We start from the raw sequence: 23,178 nt of genomic DNA, 5'->3' as shown, positions 1-23,178 counted from the left end.
TTTTATAAGTCATCTTGTTCATGGTGTTTTAGCAAAGTGATAGAAAAGTAACTAACATACAATCTTCCCCTTCTTCATCTCTTAAATAACAACTTTTCTCTAGAAATTTCTCTTTCCAAGACACACTTTAATGAAGATAAATAAAGATCTAGATTAAGCTTATTACAGAAAAATTGATTTCAAAGTACTATCTAGAGTACAGGCAAATTCCTAGCAGTTACATTGTAGTGATATATTATTTATGATTTATTAAAGCTTGCCTGAGGACTCAGAAAACAAAGTCAGTCACAAGCCATAGAAGCCAGGCACACACCTTTAATTCCAGTAGCTAGAAGCTAGGAGGTGGTAGTACACACCTTTAATCCTAGGACTCAGGATCAAGAGGTAGATGGATCTTTCTGAGTTCAAGGTCACCCAGGCATACATATAAAAGAGTCTAAAAGAGTAACAGATCACATGCCTTTAATCCCAGCACTAGAGGGGTATATAAGACAGGAGCAAGAGGAGTAGGAGGCATTCATTCTCCAGCCACACTGAGGAGAGGCAACAGTCTGAGGTTGGTGAGAGCTCATGGAGACAGGATCAGCCCTTTTAGCCTGAGGTGGAGGTAAGAAGCTAGTGGTCCACTACTTTGCTTTTCTGAACTTCAGCTTGAAGCTTGAACTCCGATATCAGTCTCTGGGTCATTTATTTTATATGATTTTTATAAATATGGTTATCAACAAAAAATAATCTGAGTTAAAAGGAAAAAAATTAAAAGAGACATGCCAATCACTAGACATAGTATAATTAATACTCAGAAGAGATCTCAACAGGCCCTTTGGTAAGAGAAAAAAAAAACCTCTTGTTCTCTTGACAGTTATGTAGAGGGCTGGATGGATGGAAAGATAAGCACACACAAAAATGTGATGCGTGTGTGTGTGTGTGTGTGTGTGTGTGTGTGGTTTTCATGTCTGCACAGCTCTCAATGTTCCCTGATGTCTACCAAAGGAAATACATCCATCAGTTACTACTCATTGTGCGTTGATCAACTTAGTTCTCTCCAAAGGCTCCTTCCACAGTAATTGATTGATTATTCTCCAGTAAATGGCATGTCTGTCTAATTAACTACTGACTAGGCTAGGAAAACCAGATGGCTCTTTGGCCAGGATCAGTAATAGAAGAGAAATAGCTATTTTTATTTAATTAAACACAGCTCTTTAGTTTCCCTGACCTTTGTTAGAAGGGAAAAAAATAAAACTGCACAACTTTGTGATAGATTCTTTATAGAGATCATTTCTAAAGGAAGGTTTGCTAGCTGTATTACACATCTGATTATACCATTTATTTATACTAGTACCTGCCACAATTAGAACAAATTTTCTCTGGAAAAGGGCAAGCAACAGATTTAACCGATGATAGACAAATTGCATTGGCTCTTAATGAAGGCATACATATATGCACACCCAGAGGATGAGAGCATATGCATATACTCACCCAAAGGAGGGGCATATATGCATACTCAAACACAGAGGAGGAGCATATATACATATTCCTACCCATAAGAATATTATCTTTGCATGTGGAGTCAGATATTCTCACTGTTTTGGATCACTTGCCATTTCAGCTCTATTAAACTCCTAGACTTCTTTAGTTTATTAATAACCAAACTTTATGAGGTCTGAGTAGGGAAAATAGATTAATAAAAGAAATGTTCCATAACAGCAGCTGATAATATTCAAATAATTAGTAGGGAAGAAAATTTTTACAAAATGCTCTGTCCAAATCAGCAGCAGCTGCTATAAGCAAGCCTTATTTGAAGATAAGAATTTGTGGAAATTCTTTTTGGAAACCAAGGTTTGGGCTGAAGCGGCATTAGCCAAATGGCATCAGTACCTAGTCTTCCCTCCACTGGCCGTAGTTTTGATAGACAGGGACTGGACTGTCTCACTCGAGTCCAACTATATGCATTACTCAAGTACAGGCTCTAAGTATTCTCAAGAAGATGATTTTCCCTTTCCTCCAAACCTTGAGGAAGCAGGAGAAGGAGGCAAAGCTACTGACTGAGTCAAATGTTGAGGGAGGTTGGCAGGCAGAGCAGAACTATGACCCATCCTGCTTCATTAATGTCTGCGGAGGTTTCCAAGTGGGGCCACACTCCTAGCTAGGGTTGTGTTTAAAGGAGAACTGTCATGCTGTGTTACCAGATCGCAACAATTCCACTTGTTCCTAACCTAAGAACAAATCCAGATTACCTTGTGTTAGTTTTCAGCTGAATACTTATTATTAGTGGGCTTTCCCCGATTGCTAAGTTCAAGATTGATAATAGCTGAGCATTCAGGTCCCAGGGGTCCTGTAAATCCTTACTATTATCTCCAATATTATGTGGTTATATACAGGTGCTTTTTTTTTTTTTTTGAGACAGGGTTTCTGTATAGCCTTGGCTATCCTGGAACTTTGTAGACCAGGCTGGCCTCGAACTCAAGAGATCTTCCTTCTTTTATCAAGTGCTGGGATTAAAGGTATGTGCCACCATTGTCTGGCTATATGCACTTTCTGATAGTGTTCACAGCTCTCAGATTTTCAAAATGGCCCAAGGTTTAAAAGAATTCAAAACAGCCGATTTAATAAACAAGTTCTCTTCAATCTATCTCCCCCTCCCTTTGTTACTGGGGATCAAATCTTAAGACCTTACACACAGAAGAAAAGTATGCCACCACTGAGCTACAACCCTTCCTTTAAGCCAAAAGTTCATGGTCAGCCCGGGCCACATAGTTTTGTGGAATATTTAACTATGTACAGAAGTGTTACATTTGTTTAACGATGTAAAGAAAGATGTGTTGCTTTGCCTGCCGAAAGGCACCTGATTGGTCTAATAAAGAAGCTGAATGGCCAATAGCTAGGCAGTGAAGGGATAGGCAGGGCTGCGGCAGAGAGAATAAGTAGAAGGAGGAATCTAGACTCGGGAGAAAGGGAGAGAGAAGGAGGGAGAAAGAAAGGGAGACACCCGGGGCCAGCCACCAACCAGACAGACATGGAGTAGATCATACAGAATGAAAACAGGTAAAAAACCCTGAGGCAAAATGTAGGTGAAGAGAAACAGGTTAGATTAAGTTATAAGAGCTATTGGGACAAGCACAAGATAAGGTCAAGCATTCATAACTAATAAAAGTTTCTGTGTCTTGATTTGGGAGCTGGTTGGTGGCCAAAAGAAAGCCTGCTACAACATAGTGAGACTGTGTCTCAAAAAGAAAAAAAACCCTCAAATTTATTATTAGGGTTTTGTTTCTGCTGATACTGAGCAAATGTTACTGTCACCCAATCTGGCAGTGAATAATATTAAATTTGGATATTTCAAATACAGAAGATATAAGCCATGCATTAGTAGCCAGCCTAAATTAAGGAAAGAAAACTATACAGAGAGCTTTGACAAAAAATCAAACCACGCAAGATCGTGTGAACTGATCCACCATAACATCTGGAGCATAATAAATGTTCAGCAAACATCTGCTTCATTACTTTTAAAAGGCACAAAGCTAGGAAATATTGTTTTCATTCACCTATTAATAAGACAGACCATGAAAGCAAATAGGAGATAAAATACCCTGTGGAGTAAGGCACAGAGATCTCATGGCGGCCCATATCAAAATACAGATAATACACAGATTTGCTCTATTACAACAATGAGGTATCAACTTGTTACAGTAATTAAAAAAAAAGATTTTACTAGATTTTACTAGAAAATCTACCTTGTTTAAAGAAAAAACCATGTACTTGGCGACAAAGAGGCTGTCATGATAGTGATGGACTGAAATTGAGTGGAAGCCACCCCAGTTTAACAGAATACAGGCTTTCCAGTTTCCTATAGTTTAACAGAATACAGGCTTTCCAGTTTCCTATAGTTTAACACAATACAGGCTTTCCAGTTTCCTATAGTTTAACACAATACAGGCTTTCCAGTTTCCTATAGTTTCCACTTACTGTATACTCCAAATTCACTCAGTTTTGTAGTCTATCTTGCTTCTAAGAGCCTGAGTTCTAGTCCTTGCTTGGCTGTAAGCACACACGTGACAATTTGGGCACCTTCCCTTTTTGAACCTCAGCTTTCTCAAAAAGGGAGAGTTGGTTCAAAATGACCTCTGAATGCTCTGTGATTAGAACTTATAAGACATGAAGTGGGATCAGCAGTATTTCTACTTTATTCCTTGGTCTTATTTCTCAAAATATTAATTTTATTCTGAGGCAAATGGACTACCTACTGAATGTAGGATGATATATACATATATATATATATATGTATAAATCAGTTCAGGCCCTCTGGCACAATATCTGAATCCATTCACGGGCCTGACTAATTTCCTTGTAATTAAAAGCTAGAAGGCTGGCTCACATAGATGGGATCATCTATGTTCATTCATTCCTATTATGGAAATTCTCAGATTCCTCTCTAGGATGATTATCTTGTCTATGACTAAATGAAGAGTGTACAACACAGAGCCCCAGGGTACAGGAGTTTTCAGAGTATAGACCTAGGAATGACGTTAATATAAAGATGGATGTAGTAGCAAATGCCTGTAATCCTACCCACTTAGAAGGCTGAGACATTATGATTGCAAGTTTGAGGCCAGACTGGGCAAATATATTGAGACCCTATCCCAAGCAACTTAAAAGCAGCAAGAAAATCCTGTCTGGACTGGTAAAAAAAACTCCCAGTTGTAGTGATCCCAGTGAACTGGCTGCTGCTGAGTAAGCCTTGACTGGAGGAAGTCAGAGCCTATGAATCACTTTTCAGAGACAAGTTCCAAGTCTGTCTGGCACTTAAAACTGTACACTTAAACTATGAGCTTAGTTGACTAGTTTCACCATAAATCCTTTACTTAATTCACCCTAATCAAGGCCTCTAAAAGTTGAATGGGAGAAATGATTATCAATCCTGATTTACAGCTGTAGAAGCTTTCTGTCCAGAAAGCTAAACACCACACATTGATCAAAGTATTCAAGGGTGACTTCAGCAAGTGTTTATTGTGCTCTTACTATATCCTAGGTCTTGGAGACAAGACAATGATGGGTTAGCTATGTTCTTAGTCCCTAAGGAGTGAACAAAAATGTCAAACATAAATCTATTTCCTAACACACTGGGTTAGATGTCTCTGATAATCTATAAGGGGGATACAAGTAGACTGAAGACTAATTCAAGGCCAGAGTCAATAACTTTCACATACTCTTCATCCAAGAAAAACCATTTACTGTAACCAAAAAGCAACGTAATTTATCAAAGAAACTATAATGTCTATAAACTCCCACTAGGATAAAAGCCATAAAAATAACTTAGTCAAATTCGAACAGAGAAAATCAAAAGGCACTCAATTTTTTTTATCATTATATATTAATCTACAAGGCAAAACCCATTTTACATGATTCTGCTTCTAGCAATACCTAAGTACCTCTGGGCATGCTGGATACTTACAATCTGTTACATCAGTTTCTCAATTAGGGAATATATTCCTCTTTAAAGGAAAGGACATTTGGCAATGTTTGGCCTTTTTTTTTTTTTTTTTTTTTGGTCTTTCAGGAGGACAAATGAGGATAACATTATTGGCATCTAATGAGGAGAGGCCAGGGATGCTGTTTCCCATCTCACAATGCACAGAACAACCCATTATAGCAAGAGACTCATCAGGCCAAAATACTCACAGTGCTAAGATTGAGACCAGGGTCCTATATGTTGGCAGAGGATAGGTTTTGGATGCTAACTAATATAGTCTGAAAAAAATATAACATCTACTTTCTTTACCTATTCCATCTTTCCTTCAGCCTATTTTCTTGGCAGTAAGAGAAGAAATTATTACATTTATTGTATATTCATATTAGTCATGAGAAAATAATCCCATGTATAACAGGTTAAAAGATGATAGAAAAAAATCAACAAAAACAGTGAACAAAGGAAAAAGGGATGAGGAGGCCTGGTTGACATTTCTACAGTGACACAAAATCAAATCAATCATTTTACATAACAAAGTTGAATCCTATTCATCTCTAGAACATGATTTTCTTTCCACTCAAGAAAAAAAAATTGTGTCTGAGGGTGTGGCTCAGTTGACAGAGTACTTCCCTAGCATGCACAAAGCCCTGGGTTCAACCCCCAGAACAGACAGCATCAGCATTAACTGTGCTTGGTGACTTACAGCTGTAACCTCACATGTGACTCAGGAAAAGAGGATCAACAAGCTTAAGGTGCTTCAGCTACATGGTGAGTTCCAGGCCAGTCTGAGCTACCAAAAAAAAAAAAAAGTGGAGATATGGCTCAATGGTTGACAGCATTTGTTGCTCTTGCAGAGGACTTGGGTTTGGTTCCCAGCACCCACATGGCAGTTCATAACCACCTGTTAACTCTAGTTCCAGAGAACCCAACACCCTCTTCTAGTCTCCATAGGCTCAAAAATGCACATGTTACCCATATACTCATGAAGACACATATACACAATTGTTTTTGAAGTCTATAATACGGCACAGGCAAACAAAAACAAAATCATTTAGGTTCTGTGGCCTTCCTGAGGTGACATCCCTTAACTAATTGAGGCCATCTAGTGTTGTTCAATATGGGTCTCAATTAAGTAGACCCTATAATTCCAAACTGAGAATAAATCCTATTCTCTACCTATAAAAGGTGACTATCTTAGCCGGGTGGTAGTGGTGCACACCTTTTATCCCAGCACTCAGGAGACAGAGGCAGGCAGATCTCTGTGAGTTCAAGGTCAGCCTGATCTACAGAGTGAGTTCCAGGACAGCCAAGGGTGTACAGAGAAACCCTGTCTTAAAAAAAAAAAAAAAAAAGAAAACCAGGTCTTTTGAAATTCTCAAAGAATTCTGTTTTTTTGTTTTGAAATTCTCAATGAATTTTTTTGTTTGTTTGTTTGTTTGTTTTCAAGACAGGGTTTCTCTTTTAAACTGCCACCTTTTTTAGCTTATTTATGAGCACAATTTTGCATCTATGTGTGGGTGCTCTCAGAGGTGAGAAGACAGAGAGTTCCATGGAGTTGAAGTTATAGGTGGTTGTAAGCTGCCTGAACCCCAACTTGGGTCCTCTGGGAGAACAGCAAATACTCTTAACCCCTAGGCCTTCTCTCCAGACCCGAAACTGTCCCCATTAAATCAACAATAGTATTTCTAATCCCAGTAATTAAAAACAACAACAGCCGGGCGGTGGTGGCGCACGCCTTTAATCCCAGCACTCAGGAGGTAGAGGCAGGTGGATCTCTGTGAGTTCGAGGCCGGGCTGGACCGATAGCCTCCAAAACAATACAGAGAAACCCTGTCTCGTAAAAACCAAAAAAAAACAAAACAAAACAAAACAAAAAAACAACAACAACAAACAAACTAGAAACACACATCTAGGGCTGGACAGTCCTACGTAATATGTTTTTCTCAAACAAGGATGCTGAGGCCATGCTATCCAAGATACATGTCTCTGGAAGGTGTGTGGATTTTCATTCATCTCTGTGTTACTGAAATGTCTTCCACTGGCAGTATAATTTGCCACAAGCTTCTCTTTAAAATGGCACATTCTTAGAATCTCAAAATCACTCACAAATGTGGCAGAGGTGGTTGCTTAGAACCATGTAGCTAGCCTTGGTTTTACAGGATGTGCCTTGAATGACTGTACCCCTGGCATCCTGGATGAAGACAGTCACTAAGAGGCAAAAATATAAGAATAAGGGGCTGGAGACATGGCTCAACAGTTGGGAGCACTGATTGGTCTTCAGCTCACAACTGTCTGTAACTCCAGTTCCAGGGGATCTGACACCATCACAGACATACATACATATGTATGGCGAAGGCACTGACCTGGTCACGATCCCCTGCAAAGCAGCAGCTCTTCATAGTGCATGAGTTGAAGTAACCCTGATTATCAAACTGGAACACTGGCAGGCGGGAGTGGATGTCATAGAGGACAGGGGGCAGGCGCCGCCGCAGGGCCAGGAGTTGGGTCCCATTGCTGTTGAATCGCACACTCATGGCACTTTGGAGAGATAAGTTGCCACCATAGCGCAGGAGAGAACTGGAAGGCAAAAAGCACAAGGATCAAATAAATCTGAGGCAGATAGGATAAAAGCCTGTAAGACACACTGAATTAGCTTCTTTACATGTGTCCAGGCAGTCCTGTAATAAATGGCATTTAAGTGCAAGAGCATCTCCTATTAGAATATAATAAGTATGCTAAGAATGGATCCTTGAAGCTGGGCAGTAGTGGCACATGCCTTAATTTCAGCACTCAGAGGCAGAGGCAAACAGATTTCCGAGTTCAAGAGCCTGGTCTACAGAAGGAGTTCCAGGACAGTCAGGGCTTCACAGAGAAACCCTGTCTCAACAACAAAACAAGACCAAAAAAACCAAATCAAATCAAATCAAAACAAAAATGATTCCTTGAAAGAAAAATGAAAAAGAAAGGAAAGGAAAGGCTCCTTGGTTACATTAAAATAAGTTATTTAAAATGTCACCATCCCTTTTAACCTCCAAAGATAAATTGTGAATAATTTTACAAGAAAAGATTACTAAGGGCAAGATGGCTTAGTGGGTACTAAGGGCACTTGCTGCCAAGTCTTGGGACCCACATGGTGGGAAAAGAACAGACACCTGAAAGCTATCCTTTGACTTCTACACATACACAAATATGTAAAAAATTAATACCAAAGGTATCAACACATCTTGAAAAAAAGGAGACATTAAAACTATTAATTATTTGTTTAACCATGCCCAAAATAGATACCTGAAAGACCGTGGTGAAGGGAGTAGTGTCTATCCCATTGTCCAATAATGGATTTTCTTTTTTGGAGGGGGAGTCTGGGGGTTCAAGACAGGGTTTCCCTGTTTAGCCCTGGCTATTCTGGAACTCACTCTGAAGAACAGGCTGTCCTCAAACTCAGAGATCTGCCTGCCTCTCCCTCCAGAGTGCTGGGGATTAACTAATAATATATTTTTAAGCAATCTATTTCTCTTTTGTATTAGAAACACAAGAATCATCAGTGTTTTTTCCTGGCAGTTTTCAATGCTTACACAAGCATTAGAAGTATTTATTTTTATTTTCAATTTGTTAAAAGATGAACCAGTAAGATGCCTGATACTCAAACTCAGCTCCCAGGACACATGTGACAGAGGAAAAACTTACTTCTGCAGAATGCACGATGGCACACGGGTCACGTATACTCACATACACATAGCTAAAAAAAAATTTTAAGTTTTTTTTGGCGGGGGTGGGGTGGGGATGGAGGTGGGAGCTGAAGAGCACTACCTTCTCTTCCAGAGGACCAGGTTCAATTCTCAGCACCAACATGGCAGATCACAAATGTCTGTAACTCCAGTTCTAGGGGATCTGACACCCTCACACAGACATTCATGCAGGCAAAACACCAATGCACACAAAATTAAAAAAAAAAACCAACATGTTTCTAAATAACTTCTTTTGATGACAAGATCCTGACTTGCCTGACTGATCCCCAGGTCTCCACCTCCTGAGTGCCAGTGTTACAGGTGAGTGCCACCACAGGAGCTTTGTATGTGGTGAAGACTGAACCTAGGGCTTCATGCATGGTAGGCAAACAATACCAAATGAACTACATACGCAGCCCAGATTTAGATTTTAAATTTACGTTAATTTATGTATTGCATGTATTTTACCTGCAAATGCGAATGTGACTATGTGTGTACCTGGTACCATGGAGTCCTAAAAGGGCACTAGTCTCACTGACCTGCAGTTACAGATGGCTGTGAGCTACCAAGGGTGCTGGGAGTCTAAGTTGGGTCCTCCGCAAAAGCAGTAAGTACTCTACGGCCTCCTGAGTCATCCAAAGGAAGGGGGAGGGGCAGGAGAGTGATAATGAAGATAAAGAGGACAATGGAGATAACCTATGGGAAGAGCTGCCCTGAAGACATCATGACTGCTGCCAACCCACCATGGTCATAAGAACAACCTGCCAACTCCGGCCACAGTCATGCCTACCTCACCCTCCCAGAGCATAGTCTCTCCAAGGGGAGGAATGCTGTGGTGTTCCAGCTGCATGTAGAAAAGAGGCTGGGATAAAACAGCCTGCAATCCTCCTGGGCAGAATGGATGGAAGGGAGGAAAGACATAAAACCATCCCAGAACTCCAAGTACTACAGAGACACCCAGAATCCCTTAGGTCCCCAAGTAATAAACCCTGCAAAGAAATAACGATCTTATAATGCCCTGAGTACAAGCCACACTCATACACACAGAGAAAGAAAGACTGGGCTGGCTGCTGGAGCCCAGGCATTTCCTTTATGGGGTGCCCTAGCCACCACAGGCATGAGCTGTTATCTAAACATGAATTAAAAAACAATGAGAGTCTTTCAGGCTACAGTCAGCATGGAGCTTGCAAACAGACCGGTATCTGTGGAACTGAGGGTGGGTGGGGGGTGAAACAAGACTCAACAGAAACAAGCTGGCCAGCCGCACCCGCACAGCAGACGGTTTGCATCAGCTCTGGTCCCTGACAGAAGCCAGGGCCTCTGCCAAACCCTTTCCATCAGTTAACAGCAATTTTCTCTGACCATTCTAGTCAGGCCTGAAGAGGAGCCTGCCCAACACTGGTCCATGGGTCTATCCTATTCCCACCCAAGCTCCTTGACCTGCGATGTGTAATTTGGTGTCTGTGGTTCTGGCGACTTCTGGGTAGGAACATTCACCTCACACAAAGAGGACGTCTAACTGTCAGCTGTAGTTAGGGGTGCTTCGTAGAGAACAAAATGCAACTCCTTCCAGAAGGATGGAATGATAACCTTGATTCCAGCTAGTTCTCAGCAGGAATGGAGAATGCAGCTGGCCACTCCCAGTGAGAAAAGAATGGTCTATTTTGCCAGGAGAAAAGGCTTAAAAGGAGTTTACCATCACAGTCAGGAGACAGTACTGTTCAAGGTTCTATAGTTCAGGGTTGGAGTGCTGGCTCAAGGTTAAGAGCATGCACTGCTCTTCCAGAGGACCTGGGTTTGGTTCCCACCACACAGGTTGGGGCTTACAACCACCTGTAACTTCTGCTCCTGGGACCTAATGCCCTCTGCTGGTTTCCAGTGTACAAACACACAGAAAGGGGAGAGAGAGAGAGAGAGAGAGAGAGAGAGAGAGAGAGAGAGAGAGAGAGAGAGAGAGAGAGACAGACAGAGACAGAGACAGAGACAGAGACAGAGACAGAGAGACAGAGAGACAGACAGAGAGAGAGACAGAGAGAGATCACATAATGGCATGCACCTATAATTCCAACACTATAATCCCAACATTCAGGAGATACAAGTTGAAGGTTGACATGGGGTACACACCAAGACCCCATTAGAGGCTAGAGGGAGGATATCTACAACTTTATTTTTTATTGCAAAAAAATTTTTTTGAAACAGAATTTCTCTACATAGTTCTGACTGTTTTGGAACTCACTGTGTAGACCAGGCTGGCCTGGAACTCATAGAGGTCTGCCTGCCTGTGCCTCTCAGTGTTGGGATTAAAGATGATCTATATGGAGGTTTCCATATGACCCAGCTATCCCACTCTTGGGCACATACCCAAAGGATTCTCCTCACTCCTCTATTCACAATAACTGGGAAATGGAATCAGTCTTGATGTTCATCAACTGATAATGGATAATAAAAATGTGGGACCTATACACTATGGAATTTTATTCAGTTGTAAAAGAAACAAATTATGAAATTTGGAGGAAAATGTATGGAATGGAAAATATTATTCTGAGTGTGGTAACCCAGGCCCCCATATGTTCTCTATTATATACATCCTAGCTTTGAACTTTTAGACAAATGTTTAACTTGGAATTTCTGTAGAGGCCAGTAAGCTAAAAGGGCTCATGATTAGGGGCAGGAGGGACTTAAGGCAGCAGAGTGGGGTTGGGTAGCCATGCTAGCAGTAGCAGAACATAAGTGATATGAGTAATGGGGGGGCGGGATTCCAGGGGTACAGAGGGTAGAGAGGAGGAGGTGGGGAGGGAGAAAGTTAACTACAGCCAGGGGCATTTAAAGGAGCTGCGTGGAGAGCTAGAGAGGTGGTTCAGCAGTTGGGTATTTGCCACCAAGTCTGACAACTCCAGATCCATTCCCAGACCACATGGTAGAAGGCAAAAACCAACACTCAAAATTTGTCCTCTGATACCACATCTGCACTGTGGCGTTGTACACTCACACACATATACACAAACAAATGTAATAATTTCTGAGTTTTTTGTTTGGTTTTCAAGACAGGCTTTTCTGTGTAACAGCTCTAGATGTCTTAGAACTTGCTTTGTAGACCAGGCTGGCCTCAAACTTGCCACTTCCCTCTACCTCCTGAGTGCTGGGATTAAAGGCATGTGCTACCACCACTCGTGATAAAAAAATCTTAAATTTAAAAAGCTAATTTTTAAAAAAATTAAAGGAGAAAAACTTTGAACTCAGGTCCCTTGCATAGGTAGATAATGCTTGCTTCTAGATTATTAAATCAAAAATCCATTCCCTCCATCAATACTTCTTTCTTCCCTATGAGTCATCGATCAGAGACACTCCAAAAGAATATACACTATCATCATTGCTCTTGGTTGCCCACCAGAACTAGATGTAAGGTCCTACTGCTGAAGAACTTCACTTTGGTTGTAGGACAGAGAAAACAAGCTGGGATGGAAGGGGATGCCCCTCTCTACTGGCTAGCTGTCACAGTGCTGAAAGATGCTACGCAGGTGACTGGGGCAGAGAAACCATCCGAGTATCTTACCCAGCAGGGGACCGTCCATGTTATGCTACAATACCATCTTCCTGGGCAAGGTGTGCCCGCTGTGCAATAGTGGCCTATTATGGGAGTCACCAACCACACTCCTATTGAATTTGAGGCCTGCACTCACAGGAGAGAACCCACCCCTGGTACTGTATATAAACTTGGTCAAAGGATCATGACTGGGAAGGCCATGGGCTCCGGGGAGGAACACATCATTGTTGCTTACTAAGTGGATATGTTGCCAAATGATCTTTTAAATATTTATGATTATTATATTTTCTCTCTCTTCTGTGTGTATGCATGTATGTGGGTACTCCTTCTACTACATGGGTCCTGGGCATTGAACTCAGACCATCAGGCATTGTGGCAAGTGACTTTACCCACTAAACCATCTCAATGGTCCTAAATATTTATGTCTATATCCACAGGTGAGTACTGCTCTCAGCCTTGGTCAGAAAAGATCTTATACTTTTCTTTTTTTTTTTGAGACAGGGTTTCTCTGTGAAACAGTCCTGGCTGTCCTAGAACTCTCTGTAGACCAGGCTGACCTCAAGCCACCTGCCTCTGCCTTCCAAGTGCTGGGATTAAAGGTGTGTGCCCAGCCAGAGAAGCTTTTATAACGGGCAGCAGTTAATGCAGAGACTCAAGACTACTGAGTGCCCAGTCCTAAATAGGGCATACCTACTACCCACTACAAGGCTCAGGGAACTGCTGAAGAGGTGATTAAAAAAAAAACCAAAACAATTTAAGAGCCAGGGGGTAGGAAACTGTTTTGGAGTGCTCTTTGGAGCTTGGCTACTCTGTCCTGAACTCACAGCAGCTGTGTAAGACGACCTGCACAAGACTGATCCCATCAACATTCCATCATGAGCTGTACCCTGGCTGAGGAGCTACTGGTGGTTACTGGCTCCTGGGGAGAAGAAGCCATTGTCTTCAGTAGTGCAGCCACTGGTGAGTTGCTCCACCCTCATACATAATTCCACACCCACGCTCACATAAGCAACTTTAGTTAAACTCATTACTTTAATCCCAGCGCTTGGGCAAACATGGAGGATCTCCATGAGTTCAAGACCAGCTGGTTACAAGGAGAACTCTAGGACATCCAGGGGTACATAGTGAGACCCTGCCTAAAAAAATAAGAAAAAGAAAGCAGGAGGGGGCTTGCTGAGGTGAAGGGATTTGGTGGCAGTGGAGGGAAAATCAGAGAGAACAATGGGGGGCTGAATATTATCAAGATGCACTATATACCCATATGAAATTGTCAAAGAATAAACAATTTTTTTTAATGTAGACTTCTCAGAAACATGATTCCATTTTGGAATGGGGGTGAGCAAGATGGAGATAGATTACCAGAGTCCCAAGGAAATGCAAACCAAACAATATGGAAAATTTTACAGACTCTTGTCTATTACCAAAAAAAAAAAAAATCCCTTTTGAGACCACAGTAGCACTCCATCAACAATATCTGCCAATGCCGGTTTCTACCCCACCCTCAGCATATTCCCTGAAAAAAGAAAATCTTCAATCTTTATGAGGACTGAGTGATGCTTTTGTTTTCATTTTTGTATTTTGAGACAGGGTTTTCTCTGTGTAGCCCTGGCTGGCTGTCCCGGAACTCACTTTGTAGAGCAGGCTGACCTCAAACTCATGTAAATACACCTGTCTCTGCCTGCTGGAGTGCTGTAACTAAAAGCATGTGCCACCACACCCAGCAAAAACTGAGTAATTTTATATAAGAATGCCTCTATCCTGACTTGCTCTCAGAACTTCCCCCACCCCCCATTTTTTTTTAAGACAAGGTCTCTTTATGTAGCCCTGGCTGTCCTGAAACTCACAGAAATCTGCCTGCCTCACCTCCAAGTGCTAGGATTAAAGGTGTGCATCACCACTGCCCAGCTCAAAACACCAATGACAAAGCTGCCACTGTCTTTACTGTTCAAGAAAAGGCTGCTGCTGCACACCCAAATACAGGTGACATCTTAAAGCACTGATCAACACATTAAAATGAGTCAAGTAAAAACATCCCTAAAGGAAGAATAAAAGGTTATCTCCAAAATACTTTCAACCAGTGACTTGCTGTAACATGCATCAAGAGCATAGTAGGAGGTGATGTAGGGGTCAGCATGCAAAAGACCTTAGACTATGGGCAGAGCACCTCAGGATGTGAGGAGGACCAGACCCTGTAGCCCATACTACTGTGGACTTCTGCCCTTGGTTTGCTAGTTGTTGTTTAAGGTACAGGAAGAAAATACTCAGCAGGACCTCTTTATTTTTCTAGCAGGATAAAAGTACTTGACCAAGACCTTGGAAGAGAAAAGAAAGCAGGCCAAGGAAGCAAATAGGAACATCATGTCTAGCTCAACACGAGTGTCTTAGTCAGTGCTCTACTGTTGTGAAGAGACACTATGGCCATGGCAACCCTTATAAAGGAAAGCATTTTTTTGGGACTGGCTTACAGTTTCAGAAGTTTAGTCCATTGTTGTCATGGCAGGGAGCAAGGTGGGGAGTATGAGGGCATGCAGGCAGCCAGGATGCTGGAGAAGTAGCTGAGAGTTCTATATATGGATCCAAAGCCTTCCTCCAAGGCCACACCCTCCTAATCTTCACACAGTGCTGCTCTCTGGTGACCAAGCATTCAAATCTATGAGCCTGTGGGGGTGGGAGCACTCTCATTCAAACCACAATGGGGAACTGAAAAAGCCTCCAAGTGTAGACCCTACAAAGTCTATGACCATAAATCTATGACTAAGTAACTCATCTGATGCTGCCTCATGATGCCAACAAGATTGCCAATACACACTGGCACCGATTTCCCCAGAACACCAATGTTTGGGTCAAAGCATTGATGTTCTAACTCAGGCATCAGAGCTGGTTCATGCTGCAAGCAGAGAGGAAAAAGTAAAGTTGGTCACAGGGAGGAAAATCTCTCCGTGAGCTTCTGTTTCAGGATCACCTTTATGGAACCTAGGGCATTTCGTAACCTCTGTAATTCAACATACAGAATACAAAGATTACTAGAGCACACTAGAAATAGGTATAATATCCATCTAACTGTGTTTAGTAGCCCAATAAATCCTTAACCATGTCATTTATATGAGCTGGGAGCAAAGAGCCTCTCACTCCTCTTCTCCCCCCCCCTTCCTTTGCCTCGACTGTCCACAGAAATGACTGGTGATACACTCTTATTCCTCTCCCTCTCTCCTCTCCCTCCCTCTCGTTCCCATACTGACCTCATGTTACTAAACTCAAACATCAAGCTCCTGTCCACAAGATGCTTTTGTTTTTCCAAAACAGAATGAAACCTTCCTGAACTAGCCTGAGAAAAAGCATCACATCATAATCTGCGATCTGTGACTGAACGTGGTTCATCAAGAGCTTGGGTTCATATTTTGAATATCTAGAAACTGAAATTTTACTGAAGGAGCTAACTAAATTTCTGACAGATATCTTTGCATACGCAAAGGGAATATCTAGCCCATATAGCAGGCTATATGGGTGTGTGTGTCTGTGTGTGTATATATGATGTATTTTTTTTAAATCTGAGACAGGATTTTTCTATGTAAGCCTGGCTATTCTGGAACTTGCCATGTAGACCATTCAACATGGACCTCTCTCCACAACCAGAGACACCTTCCACTGTTGGAGAAAAGCCAAGTTGCTAAAATTGCTTACAGAGTATTTATCTAGAACCAGCAGCTCATAGGTCTTTAGACTAGCAGTTCTCAAAATGCGGGTCATGACCCCTTAGGCAAACCTCTTATCTCCAAATATATTTACATCATGATTCCTAATAGTATCAAACTTACGTTATGAAGTAGTAACGAAAATAATGTTTGGGGGTCACCAGGACATGAAGAACTGTATTAACGAGTCACAGCGTTAGCAAGGTTGAGAACCACTGGTCTGTACCAACAATTCAACCCCTGGGTACAAATTTCACTAAAGAGTGCTTTAAGTAGCAACCAGGTGATCTTGATGTTTGACAACCATGAGGTCTGAAGGCTACGCGAGACAAGAGTTCATCAGTGAGCAAAACTGGTTTCACAGCGCCACCTCGTGACTTAAAGCTAGAAAGCAACTTCACTAGAACACCTGGTATTCTCCCGCCTAACTGCCACCGCCCGCCCCACCCCACCCCACCCCACCCCCCGTCCGTCCGTCCGTCCGTCGGTCCGTCTGTCCCCAAAGCCCGACACGAATGTTTGCACCTGAGGATTTAATCCTTAGAGACAGGACTCTGGTTCACATTATTATACTTTGAAAATACAGACGGCTAGGCTGGAGATGCTGAGACAAGAAGATTAGAAGATTAGACTAGTCTTAATCCCATCCCAGCCCTAAAAAAGAAGACTGAAAACAAACTATTTAGGGATGAGCATAGCACTATGTGTAAAGATTCAGGCATTGTGCTGGCCTGCTCCTGTCACCAGGCAGAATGCACTCAGGCAGCACCCTGGTCAGCCCAGGTACAAAGGACCCCTTTAAAAGAAAGACCTCCCACTTACAGTCTTTCGGCTCTTTCCTGCTCTTTCCCGCTCTTTTCCCACTCTCTCTCTCTCTCTTTCCTGCTGTTCCCCTGGGGCAGACAGGACTTTTCCTGTCTCCCTCTTCTCTTCTGCCCTCTCTCTGTCTCTGTGTCTCTTTACCTCTGCCCCCCCCCTTTCCCTTTCTAATAAAACTTCTCACGAAGCTGTTTGCCTGGCATGTCTGTCCCTCCGCCTGCCATGGAATCCGCCAAGGTTCCCACGCACTTTATCACAGCACCACAGACACGAGGCACATATACCATGCAGATGCAGACAAAATAAACATGCCTATAAAACAAAATCTTAAAAAATTTTAAAAGGACAGATTATCTTGTGCTTGTTTCTATGTGGGAGAGGAGTACCCGGAGAGAAGAAAGACTACACAGAGAAAGGCAGACTGCTTAGGCAGCTTTTGTTTTTTTATCTAGTAAAATAGTTTATTCATTCAAAAATATTTATATTTTTATAGTAACCTACACAATATAGGTTCTGGGGATATTTATAAGAAAAAGATAAACCAAGCAAGGTATAAGAGCACAGCAAAAAAGAAAAAAAGTGATGTTTAAAGATCTGCACTAAACACAACAGGTTAAGAGCGACTGCAGACAGTGAAAAGATGGTAATGGCTGAGATGGAGAAAGGGTCTTGAAACTCAAGGGGTTCCAGGAATAATCAGAGATGGGTAAAGACAGGAAACTTATGCAGGACTCTAGGATTTCACCAAGAAAGATGGTAAGAGTGAGGACCACATTAACAAAGCAAAGAAGAAGGGAATGTAGAGCTGGGGGAGACAGCAGGCTTTCAGCAAGCATTGAGTGGTGGGACACTCAGCAAGTATTGTATGGTAAAGTGAGTGGGAGAGACGGACAGGTAAGCCAGGTACGGCGACTCACCCTTGTAACCCCAGCACTTGGAAGGCTGACGCAGCAGAGGACTGCCAGAAAAATTAAGGCTATTTTGGGCTTGACAGTGAGACCTTGTCTCAAGATAGAAAGAAAATAAGAAAAGGGAAGAGAAAAGGGGAGAGGAATGGAAAAGGACGGAGGCGCTTACTAGCTGCCCTCTGTCGAGACAACAAGGCCTGGTTTTCTGCTGCAGCTTCCTACCATGCCATTTAAACTTCTGGGGCCTGCTGATCCTGTTCTTTGTCCCTTCAGGTCAGTTCTCTACGGAGTTAATAAGTTGTTACTAGCTGGACTCACAGGGAATAAGGTCAATATACATAGAAGCAAGAGTAGCCGTGGACAATTTTTTTCTCTTTCCTTCACTTGGCTTCCTTTTTGTAATATAATACAGTACATTTAATCAGCAGATACTGAACAAAGATAAGGCAAACAATATTTAGAGTGACAGTTTAAGAGGTTGTATGGAGGTGAACGATCAGACTTAGCCAGCTGCCCTAAGTCAGACAGAGACCTCCATATTCATGTAGGATCGCTGCCTTTTGCAGACAAAAGACATCTCTCCTTTGTCTACATGGTTGGTTTTGCAGCTTCCATTTTGGATTCTTTGTTGTCAAACTTATTTTCCAATGTAAAATAAGCTAGGGATGTACCTCATTGGTAGAATGTCTATCGTGAGTGAGGCCTCAGGGTTACACACAACAATGAACACAATACAGTACTATGCACTAACTCTGTGTATATAAATATATTATTTCATAAGTGTATGTATACCAACAGACCACACCCAGATCAAGAGATGACTTTAAGCTCAGTCAGTATCCTGCCCTGGGGTAACCACTATGCTGACACCTATAACCTGCCTGTCTGTAAATGCCACACAAATGGATCATAGAGGACAGACTCCCTTGTAGCTAAGCTGTCTTCTTTCACTCAAAACTACAACCAGGAGGCTTATCCACATCAGTGTATTTCAAAAGTCTGCTCTTTTCATGTTTGTCCAGTGTTTTGTTATATGGCTGCCATGCACTCTGCTTATCCACTTTCCTTCAGTGGACACTTAGCTGTTCCAACTTTTGGCTACTACAAATAAAGCAGCTGAGAATACTCTTGTATTTCTCTTCAGTGCAAACAGATAATCGTATCCCTTAGGTAGGGCTAAGAGTAGGGCTGCTGGGTCCTATATTTAACCTTGGCGGCCATTTACAGTTTTCCCTGACAGCTGTACCTATTCAGATGTGCACAAATTACCATGGCTTCATTAGATTCATAGCCTTGTTGCACCTTTTCAGTTGCCTTGTGGGTAATGAAGCTGCAAAGCTTTAACTTTTTTAACAGTATCACTAACTCAGGCTGGCCTTGAACCTGCCATTCAGGTGGAGATGACCTTTAACTCCTGATCCTCTTGGTTTCACCTCTGGCTATGAGCCAGAAACCTTAAACTTTCAAATGCTTATTGTCTGTTTGGTTATCTTATTTGATAAACAATTTCTGCTGATTTTAAAGAACTTAAAGGCTAGAGAGATGACTCAGTAGTTAAGAGCACTGGCTGACCTTCCAGAGGACTTGACTTAGATTCCTAGCATCCACATGTCTGTAACTCCAGGGAATTCCATACCTTCTTCTGACCTCTTTGGGCACCAGACACATGTACATGGGCACACACATGCGTGTACACACACACACACACACACACACACACACACACACACACACACACAGAGAGAGAGACAGAGAAACTTACAGACATACCTGTAGGCAAAATACCCCTAGACATTCAAAATTAATAAAAATTACTCAAAAATGGAATTCTATTTTTTATAGATTCATACTTCTTTATATACTATGGATATGAATTCTTATTCAACATATATTACACATATAGTACCTGTCCTTATCTTTTCACAGATGTAAGGTTTTCTTTGATTAACAAAAATTCTTTTAATTTAATGAAGCCCAGTCTGGCTTCTCAAGACAGGGTTTCTCTGTGTAGCTCTGGATGTCCTGGAAATCACTCTGTGACCAGATGGGCCTAGAACTCAGAGATCCACCTGCCTCTGCTTCTCAAATGCTAGGATCAAAAACGTGTGTCACCACCTCCCAGCCTTGGTAACATTTTCTTTTATGAATAGTGCTTTTGGAGGACTTTTGAAAAAAGCGAAGTATGAGTGTGTACATGTACATGTGGGTTCAAGTGGGGGGCGGGGGGGAGGCGCAGAGTGTCTAACTGGCTATTTAAGAAGTCTGTCACCTTTGTTGGACTTGGGAAGCAGAGGCAGAAACAGGCAGGTCTTTTGTCAGCACTGTGAATTCCAGGTCAGCCAGAGAGACACAGAATGGCACTGTTTAAATGCCTTGACTACTTTGATAAGGGAAGAGGTCAAGATCAGGAGAGCGTCATTCTTCCAAGTTGAAGCAAATACCAAAGGTTTTGATGTTGGATGCCAGGTTTTAACATTTTATTTGAGGAAGCTTCAAATGCAGTATGGCAGACATTTCTTGGCTGGTCCATAAGGCAAGGAGTCATATTTTGATCTCTATTGAAGTAGGATTGGCACAGGTCTTAAAGAGAAGATACTTCAACCTAGAGATCCCAAGAGCCAGGCCAGGTCCCGAGAGTAATTTCCTCTGAGAGTCATGTCCTGTTTTGCTTCTGTTGCTGTGATAAATAAAACACTGACAAAAGCAGCCTGGGGAGGAAAGGGTTGCTTGGTTCACTCAGGCTACAGCCCACCAGCAAGGTAAACTAGTGAGGAAGTCAGCAGGAACTAAAGGGAGACCACAGAGGACTGCTGCTTACTGCATGATTCCAGCGTCCCTTTCTACACCCCTTCCCAGGACCTGCACAGGGTGGGCCCGCCACAGTGGGATGGGACTCCCACATCAATCAACAATCAAAACTAGGTCTCATACACATGCTCACATGCCAGCCTGAGACTCCTTCTTCCCAGGTAAGTCTATGCTTGTGTCAGGTTGACAAAAACAAACCACACAAGTAGGAATTTGTATTTTCTCACTGCCCATTTTTTCATGTATCGTTTATACAATACCTAAAATATCATCCATTAAGGTAAATTTTTATAGGAATTCCTGGTTTTCTCTATTTTCCTTGTCAAAGCTAGAGATTGCTACCTGGCATAAAACCAAGAGTTCCTGACAGAACCTAAGAAGGTCAAAAGGGGAAGAGATGGTGGGTGAGCAGTCAGCTAAAACAGGCAGTGAAGGAGTGAGGTAGGCAGGCCACGAGGGGGGGACACTTTGCTCGCTTTATGGTCTCTAGACGACGGTGAGGACCACAGCTCTGAAAGGACTCGAGGCTGCTGCAACAGTCCGAGCGGGACATAAGGGGGATGTTAGCACTGACAAAGGAGGGAGACTGTGGAAATACATCAGAAATACCTACATGAAACCAATGACAACTTGTCCGACTATGTAAAATATATGTAGGTGTGAAGTTCTCTCTTTTTAGTCAATTATGCAAGTTTCCCCTCCCTATGGCCCAGTCATCACCACCCAAACTCCTACAGCTGAACTTTCTAATTTAGGGCCAGGCAGGTAATCTGAGGGTTCAAGATTAATATTAAGCCTCAAGAAGTAGTGGGACTGGGCTGGAGAGATGGCGCAGTGGTTAAGAGCACTGCTTGCTCTTCTAGAGGACCTGGGTTCTGTTCTCAGCACCTACAAGGCAGCTCATAATCATATGTAACCCAACTCCAGGGATCTGATGCCCCTTCTGCAGGGACTGCACACACAGTACACAGACACACATGCTGGCAAAATACCCATACACATAAAAGGAAATAAATAAATCTTAAAAAAAAAGTGGTGGGACCTTGAATACACCAAGAAATTTAATCTTTAACTCAGTTTAGGCTATTAGTACAGAAAAAAGGTTCAATGATATGTAAGATCTTTTGCCTTCTTAAAGTGGTACACATATATATGTAGACAAAACATTCATACATACAAAATAAAATAATCAAAACTTTTTTTTAAAGGATAATACTAAAAACAAACAAAACTAAACCTAATCACATGTGATAGCACAGGCCTGTAATGACACAAAGGCAGGAGGACCAGAGTTCAAGGTCATTCTCAGTTACATAGCAAATTTGAGGCCTGCCTGGACTGTAAGACCCTGGCTCAAAAAAAAAAAAAAAAAAAAAAAAAACAGAAAACAAGCCAGGTGGTAGTGGTAGTGGCGGCGGCAGCACACACTCTTAATCCCAGCACTGGGGAGGCAGAGGCAGGTAGATCTCTGTGAGTTAGAGACCAGCCTGGTCTACAGAGCGAGTTCCAGGACAGCCAGGGCTGTACAAAGAAACCCTGTCTCAAACAAACAAACAAAGCAGACTCCCAGAAAATAAAAAGAACCTATCTCATAAGAAGATGGTAATTACTCAGCTGAAGGTGGTGGTTCATGCCTTTAATCCCAGTACTCCCACTACTCCAAAAGCAGTGGCAGATGGATATGGGTGAGTTTGAGGTCAGCCGGTCTACAAAGCAGTGTCAGGACAGCCAGAGCTACACAAAAATCCTGTCTTGGGGGGGGGGGAAGGGTAACAACTCCTATAACTGTCATTAACCCTGGTAATGAAAGGTAACATAGCTCAGCTCAGGGTTACACGGCTCCTAAGGTGGTAACCCCCCAACCATAAAATTATCTTGGCTGTTACTTCCTAACTGTAATTTTGCTACTGTTATGAATTGTAATGTAAATATCTGTGTTTCCCTATGTATGGTATGGTCTTTTGGGGATCTCAGAACCTAGATCCACACTCAGTCAAAGGTTCCAGCCTTGCTTCACTGCACTCAAGCTCTGCAGCCTCTTCCCTTAGCTTCTCTTAGGTCAGACCAGATGCTAACTCAAGTCCTTTCCACTGCTAACATTTTATTCTGCCAACCAGCCCTCCCATCGGTTTATTTCAGGGCATCAGTGAAACAGAGTGACTGTGCTCATACACCTACAGGCTTCAAGCTAAAGTAGAGCAGTCTGGGTTAGGAGAAGGCA

At 42.3% G+C, this 23,178-nt stretch overlaps 1 protein-coding gene and 1 non-coding gene across 4 annotated transcripts in view; both read right to left on the bottom strand.

Moving 5' to 3' along the window:
- Dcaf5 (DDB1 and CUL4 associated factor 5) overlaps positions 1-23,178 on the bottom strand; it is a 92,460-nt gene that overhangs the window by 31,568 nt on the left and 37,714 nt on the right. For all 3 annotated transcript variants that reach the window (XM_040742827.1, XM_040742829.1, XM_040742828.1), the window contains exon 6: positions 7,825-8,038. In XM_040742827.1, coding sequence (XP_040598761.1) covers positions 7,825-8,038 — 214 coding nt within the window. The remainder of the gene's footprint in view (positions 1-7,824; positions 8,039-23,178) is intronic.
- LOC121139618 lies at positions 18,627-18,765 on the bottom strand. The gene has a single exon (XR_005876528.1).

The sequence above is a fragment of the Mesocricetus auratus genome, unplaced genomic scaffold (assembly GCF_017639785.1).
Source record: "Mesocricetus auratus isolate SY011 unplaced genomic scaffold, BCM_Maur_2.0 Super-Scaffold_15014, whole genome shotgun sequence".
Classification (NCBI taxonomy): Eukaryota; Metazoa; Chordata; class Mammalia; order Rodentia; family Cricetidae; genus Mesocricetus; species Mesocricetus auratus.
This window is presented reverse-complemented; position numbering and strand designations above follow the sequence as displayed.